This window comes from Littorina saxatilis, linkage group LG8 (genome assembly GCF_037325665.1).
Source record: "Littorina saxatilis isolate snail1 linkage group LG8, US_GU_Lsax_2.0, whole genome shotgun sequence".
Taxonomy (NCBI): domain Eukaryota; kingdom Metazoa; phylum Mollusca; class Gastropoda; order Littorinimorpha; family Littorinidae; genus Littorina; species Littorina saxatilis.
In genome coordinates, this window is record NC_090252.1 from 28,944,134 (window position 1) to 28,951,633 (window position 7,500).

General features: G+C 44.7%; 1 protein-coding gene across 1 annotated transcript in view; it reads right to left on the bottom strand.

Annotated features, from left to right (window-relative positions):
* LOC138973229 (low-density lipoprotein receptor-related protein 4-like) overlaps nt 1-7,500 on the bottom strand; it is a gene marked incomplete at its 5' end in the record, with an annotated part of 26,185 nt that overhangs the window by 3,169 nt on the left and 15,516 nt on the right. The window contains 2 exon segments of the mRNA XM_070345945.1: nt 4,018-4,263; nt 7,060-7,248. Of these exon segments, the coding sequence (XP_070202046.1) occupies nt 4,018-4,263; nt 7,060-7,248 (435 nt within the window).

Below are 7,500 nucleotides of genomic sequence, written 5' to 3' on the forward strand. Positions count from 1 at the left end.
CTCTCTCTCTCTCTCTCTCTCTTGTTTTTGTGGGGTTTTTGCCTGAAGGGGGGACCCGGGCCCCCTTCGCCCCCCCCCTAAATCCGCCACTGAACCATATCTTAATATCTGTTCGTGATTCTACATGGGATAAGATCGTCCCTCCACCTGTTCTTTGTGAAGAAGAAAAGTGAAAAGTCGTCTTTAAGGCACAGTCCTTCTGGTGTAAACGATTCGGCTCACCATCTCAGACCCGTTTATGCCGGATTTTACATGGGATAAGATCATCTCTCACATTGGAATTTACACTCAAAGTCAACAGACTGGCTGCTCCGTATGCAAAATGTGCCTTTTCTAGTTAATTAGTGTCGCGAAGGCCTTCCTAATCGAGCCCGAAGTTGACTACGAATTACCGAAAATTCAATGCCAAATCTTCGTGCAGCGAGTTTCGTGAAGTATACTTCGCGAAGTCGACTTCGGGCAATTAATATCAGGCTTTATGTCAGTCTTAGAAATCAATAATAATAAAAACTCTGCAACCGAAGCAGCCAGCCTGCTGAATGTATGGTTTGAGTCCAAGTGAAATGATGCTCTGGACAGATGCCTGGAATGCTGCACTCAAAAAAAAAAGACAGTCCTTTAAAAGTGGTTGTATTGCTTCGATGGTCTGTATAATAATAATAATAATAATAATGGACATTTATTAATCGCCCTTTCTCACAAGAGCTCACGGCGATTTACATATTAATTTTTGCCGTGTGAGATGGAATTTTGTACACAATACATCACGCATTCACATCGACCAGTAAATATCAAGCCATTACGGCGAATATTTACTTTTTACGGCCTGTTATTCCAAGTCACACGGGTATTTGGTGGACATTTTTATCTATGCCTATACAATTTTGCCAGGAAAGACCCTTTTGTCAATCGTGGGATCTTTAACGTGCACACTCCAATGTAGTGTACACAAAGGGACCTCGGTTGTTCGTCTCATCCGAAAGACTAGCACTTGAACCCACCACCTAGGTTAGGAAAGGGGGGAGAAAATAGCGGCCTGACCCAGGGTCGAACACGCAACCTCTCGATTCCGAGCGCAAAGTGCGTTACCACTCGGCCACCCAGTCCTGCTGTTTTTGTTGGAATAGTGCCGTCATGCGGACAGCTTATCCGCTAAGCTAACTATGAAGCCTGACATTGATTGCGCGAAGTCGACTTTGCGAAGTCCACTTCACGAGGCTCGCTACACGAAGCTTTGGTACTGAATTCTCGGTAAGCATAGTGTAAACAGTGTTCCCAAAGTCCACTTCACGAGGCTCGCTACACGAAGCTTTGGTACTGAATTCTCGGTAAGCATAGTGTGAACAGTGTTCCCAAAGTCCACTTCACGAGGCTCGCTACACGAAGCTTTGGTACTGAATTCTCGGTAAACATAGTGTGAAAAGTGTTCCCGAAGTCCACTTCACGAGGCTCGCTACACGAAGCTTTGGTACTGAATTCTCGGTAAACATAGTGTGAACAGTGTTCCCAAAGTCCACTTCACGAGGCTCGCTACACGAAGCTTTGGTACTAAATTCTCGGTAAACATAGTGTAAACAGTGTTCCCAAAGTCCACTTCACGAGGCTCGCTACACGAAGCTTTGGTACTGAATTCTCGGTAAGCATAGTGTGAAAAGTGTTCGCAAAGTCCACTTCACGAGGCTCGCTACACGAAGCTTTGGTACTGAATTCTCGGTAAGCATAGTGTGAAAAGTGTTCGCGAAGTCCACTTCACGAGGCTCGCTACACGAAGCTTTGGTACTGAATTCTCGGTAAGCATAGTGTGAAAAGTGTTCGCGAAGTCCACTTCACGAGGCTCGCTACACGAAGCTTTGGTACTGAATTCTCGGTAAACATAGTGTAAACAGTGTTCCCAAAGTCCACTTCACGAGGCTCGCTACACGAAGCTTTGGTACTGAATTCTCGGTAAGCATAGTGTGAACAGTGTTCGCAAAGTCCACTTCACGAGGCTCGCTACACGAAGCTTTGGTACTGAATTCTCGGTAAACATAGTGTGAACAGTGTTCCCAAAGTCCGCTTCACGAGGCTCGCTACACGAAGCTTTGGTACTGAATTCTCGGTAAACATAGTGTGACAAGTGTTCCCAAAGTCCACTTCACGAGGCTCGCTACACGAAGCTTTGGTACTGAATTCTCGGTAAACATAGTGTGAACAGTGTTCCCAAAGTCCACTTCACGAGGCTCGCTACACGAAGCTTTGGTACTGAATTCTCGGTAAACATAGTGTGAAAAGTGTTCCCAAAGTCCACTTCACGAGGCTCGCTACACGAAGCTTTGGTACTGAATTCTCGGTAAACATAGTGTGAAAAGTGTTCCCAAAGTCCACTTCACGAGGCTCGCTACACGAAGCTTTGGTACTGAATTCTCGGTAAACATAGTGTGAAAAGTGTTCCCAAAGTCCACTTCACGAGGCTCGCTACACGAAGCTTTGGTACTGAATTCTCGGTAAACATAGTGTGAAAAGTGTTCGCGAAGTCAACTTCACGAGGCTCGCTACACGAAGCTTTGGTACTGAATTCTCGGTAAGCATAGTGTGAAAAGTGTTCGCGAAGTCCACTTCACGAGGCTCGCTACACGAAGCTTTGGTACTGAATTCTCGGTAAACATAGTGTGAACAGTGTTCCCAAAGTCCACTTCACGAGGCTCGCTACACGAAGCTTTGGTACTGAATTCTCGGTAAGCATAGTGTGAAAAGTGTTCGCAAAGTCCACTTCACGAGGCTCGCTACACGAAGCTTTGGTACTGAATTCTCGGTAAACATAGTGTGAAAAGTGTTCCCAAAGTCCACTTCACGAGGCTCGCTACACGAAGCTTTGGTACTGAATTCTCGGTAAACATAGTGTGACAAGTGTTCCCAAAGTCCACTTCACGAGGCTCGCTACACGAAGCTTTGGTACTGAATTCTCGGTAAACATAGTGTGAAAAGTGTTCCCAAAGTCCACTTCACGAGGCTCGCTACACGAAGCTTTGGTACTGAATTCTCGGTAAACATAGTGTGAAAAGTGTTCCCAAAGTCCACTTCACGAGGCTCGCTACACGAAGCTTTGGTACTGAATTCTCGGTAAACATAGTGTGAACAGTGTTCCCAAAGTCCACTTCACGAGGCTCGCTACACGAAGCTTTGGTACTGAATTCTCGGTAAACATAGTGTGAAAAGTGTTCCCAAAGTCCACTTCACGAGGCTCGCTACACGAAGCTTTGGTACTGAATTCTCGGTAAACATAGTGTGAAAAGTGTTCCCAAAGTCCACTTCACGAGGCTCGCTACACGAAGCTTTGGTACTGAATTCTCGGTAAACATAGTGTGAAAAGTGTTCCCAAAGTCCACTTCACGAGGCTCGCTACACGAAGCTTTGGTACTGAATTCTCGGTAAACATAGTGTGAAAAGTGTTCCCAAAGTCCACTTCACGAGGCTCGCTACACGAAGCTTTGGTACTGAATTCTCGGTAAGCATAGTGTGAAAAGTGTTCGCAAAGTCCACTTCACGAGGCTCGCTACACGAAGCTTTGGTACTGAATTCTCGGTAAACATAGTGTAAAAAGTGTTCGCAAAGTCAAATTCGAGCTCAAGTAAGGAAGCTTTTAGCGTCTTCCGAAAAACTGCACACGGACAGTTGTTGTGACCCAGTCTAAGGGAGAAAGGTCAAGTAAAAATCGATGGAAACGCCAACAAGGCTGTAGTCGTTTCCCTCAACAATGATATTCGCTACACAACTGATGTCAAGAAGTTCATGTGAACAGAAACATTAAACATAAGAATGTTACTGTGGAACCTGCCCTGACGACCACCTATCTATAGCGACCACATGCTCATCCCGACTAACCCAAAGGATCCCCAACGAGTTTTTTCCTTCATGTATAATTATTTACCCTAACCATTTGGCCCACCTGGCCCACCTATCAGAGCCAGTTTTGCTGGGTCCTTTGGGTGGTCCATATGCAGACAGGTTAAAACAGGAACATAAAAAGCCACTGCTTACCTGAATGCAGAGTTCCCCCTCTGCCTCCTCCCGCTCTCAGGTACCTCCCCACCCGACTCATCCCTCCATTTCCGGCCCTCGTGACGTCATTAAAGCGCGCGCTGCAGGCGTGCATGCCCCCTCCCCCTCCGCCTATAGCAAGAGCGTCAATGTGCGTCACACCTTCGGGGATGACGAAATTGGTCGATGACACCATAACTACGTAGTAGCCTTGGTATCTGTTTCCGCTTATGTTATAGGTCATCACTGGAAAGGAAAAATGTCAAATTAGAACATTGTGTCAAAATATATAGGAAGGTGTTCTGAATTTATTGGAGGAACGAAGGCTTGAAGGACAGAACCATGGTAACACAATCGTACATTGGCTGCAGATATCACATACACTGACAACAACTATAACTACACAAGCACCATGTGCCATTTACCCGTAGATAAGTAAACACAACGACAAGGACATATTGCGAACAGAGAGAGAGAAACATGATGATGATGATAATGATGATGATGAATTCTGATCATCATCGCTCCACGCTATCGCTTTTGTCCCTCTGACCGGACGCTAAAGTCCTGCGCGAATCTATCAAAACAAAAATACAGAGTTATCTCCCATGTGTTGTTCACGAGCAGTGTTCGCGAGACAAAAATGATTGCAGATTGGCCGACTTCGACAGTGATCTCTGTTCTGTTCTTCACAGTTATGATAAAGACATCGCTTTGGTTTGGTTGTTGGATTTCATATCCCATCCACCTATTTGGTTATTCGGGACCGAGACAGAGAGGTTGTGTGACGTGTCTAGTGTGTTGGCGAAGTGTCTTGTGCTTGTCACTTCTCGCTTTCAGCCCTCACCGCTGGCTAGCGCCGTCTGTCCTTTTTAGGACAACGCGAAAAGAGAGCAGAATGCGTCAGTCTCCCCTGCCAGTATAATAACCTCTCCACAACAAGCCCTATGTAGTGCCTCCATCGCGGCGACAGGCGTAAACTGGGTACCGCAAGGCCCCAGGCTAGACTACAAGGACTCGGAGGAGGTTGGCCCCTAGACGTGCGGCATGCAGGCCCACCGGTGTGTAGAAACGCCCTTGTGCCCACGAACCAACCCCCAGCTATGGGTCAAATAGCCGGGCAGGATAGGCTCGTCAACCCTGGCAGGCAACTATCCTAAGAGAAGACCACTCTGAATTCAAAACGAGGGTAGAGGAGGCTCATCATCCATGGAAGGAAACTCGTCTTGACTAGGAGAAGGAAAACTCCGAAACTGATGAAACCCTCGCAGTCCCTCGAAGACGGAACAGCACTGGCCTTTTTATGCAGGGAGCAAACCGGGTGCCTACGCTACTTTTGACAAATGCTTGTGTCATCAACGAATCAACGTGATGGTGTCGTCTTCATGGGTCGCAGCCAGGTGGTTATTCGGGACCGAGACAGAGAGAGAGAGAGAGAGAGAGAGAGAGAGAGAGAGAGAGAGAGAGAGAGAGAGAGAGAGAGAGCGAGAGAGAGAGAGAGAGAGAGAGCGAGAGCGAGCGAGAGAGAGAGAGAGAGAGAGAGAGAGAGAGAGAGAGAGAGAGAGAATTGAATTGAACTTTATTTAACAAGGATTAAGATTTAAGGCTACGCCTTTTCTTACAATCTGTCCTTGGGACGCATAGACACACAATTATATAATTAAAAAATTAAAAATTAAAAAGTTAAAAAGTTAACCAACAAAAGGAGGTCGGAAAGCTTCAGCACGTGATAATAAAGATGACGATGATGATGATGATGACGATGATGATGATGATGATAATGATGATGATGATGAAGATGAGGCATGAAGAGCATACATATGTGGTTATTCATAAAATCAAATGCATACTATGCAGGTGATTATAAATACAAGCTGGTAGCAATCGAACATGTAGCAATAGTACAACAAAAATATGTTCAGAACAGACAATGCCCAGCATATCTTTGACGTAATATATTTTTACGTGTGGTAAATCAAAAGGCGTTAAACTACTCAGACATTAAGTGGGTTTTAACACATTTTTTAAAACTTTTTAATGACTTTAAGTGCTTAAAGGATGATGGAAGCGAATTCCAAACTGAAGTACCCGAAAAAGCAAGACTGGTCTTATACAGGTCAATTCGTGGAATCGGTGGGATCAAGTTGACCGACCCATATCTGTGGGTAGCTTTATTAAATAATGATGTAATGTAAATCGGCACTTTACCGTAATACAATTTATGCATGAAAATGGCTTTGTTTAACTTGAGATGCTTTTCCATTGGAAAAAAGTTAAGCATTTTTAATTTCAAATCTGTTGAGGCATTATCCTTTACGATGAGTTTGGCCGAGCGACGATAGAGAGAGTCTAACTTTTTCAAGTGGACATCACTGCTGCCATCCCAGAGCGTCGAAACATAATTAATGTGAGGCATTACATGAGCATGGTGGCAAATTTCCAGAGTCCTTCTGTCCGTAAATTGCTTTAACTTGGATAGGAGGAAAACGTTCTTGGCTACTTTCTTGCAAATATGCTGTAATTGTGCCTGCCACTTGAATTCACAATCAATAATTACCCCTAAGACGCGATGCTGTTGAACTTGTTCAATTGATTGCGTACCAATAGTAAGATTTAGTTTGAGTGGAGAAATCTGGTGTTTTTGTCTGGTTGCAATTACCATACTTTTAGTTTTTATTGGATGGACAAGCATAGCATTAGCACTACACCAGTTATTTACATCGTTTAAAGCTGTTTGAAGGGAGGACTTTATTACTGGAACAGACTTTCCACTTGTACGAAGAGAAGAATCGTCAGCAAAAAAATCACTTCTTACATTACTATCAGAAATGTGCAGTGGCAGATCATTGATATACAGACAGAACAAGATCGGCCCAAGCACTGAACCTTGAGGCACCCCGCATTTCACAGTCTCCTCAGTAGATATTTTACAGTTAGACAGAGAGAGACACCCTAGCACCATCTCCTAAACAATACCTAACATATCCCAAGCTTCCAAACAAACTTATCAAGGCATGTTGAAGTAGAAACACACTGTCTTACTCCAATCGCAAAATGGATTATGAATCCATATTCCTTCCTGGCAGACAGCGGTGAAGGAAATATTGCGTGTTCCTCTCTCGCCAAATCCCGGCTTGCATTTGACCCGCATGACGTCATCAGATGTGACGTAGGCCCCGGGATTGATCGTCAGAACGTGTCCGTTTGCTACTGTTGGTACTCGGCAGAATCCTGAGGAAAGAAGTGGTGATACTCATATTATTATAGGTGTGTGTGTGTGTGTGTGTGTGTGTGTGTGTGTGTGTGTGTGTGTGTGTGTGTGTGTGTGTGTGTGTGAGTTAGTGTTCATATATATATACATATATATATATATGTATATGTGTGTGTGTATGTGTGTATGTGTGTGTGTGTGTGTGTGTGTCTGTGTGTGTGTGTGTGTGTGTTTGCTTGCGTGCGTACGTGCGTGAGTGTGTGTGTATCTGT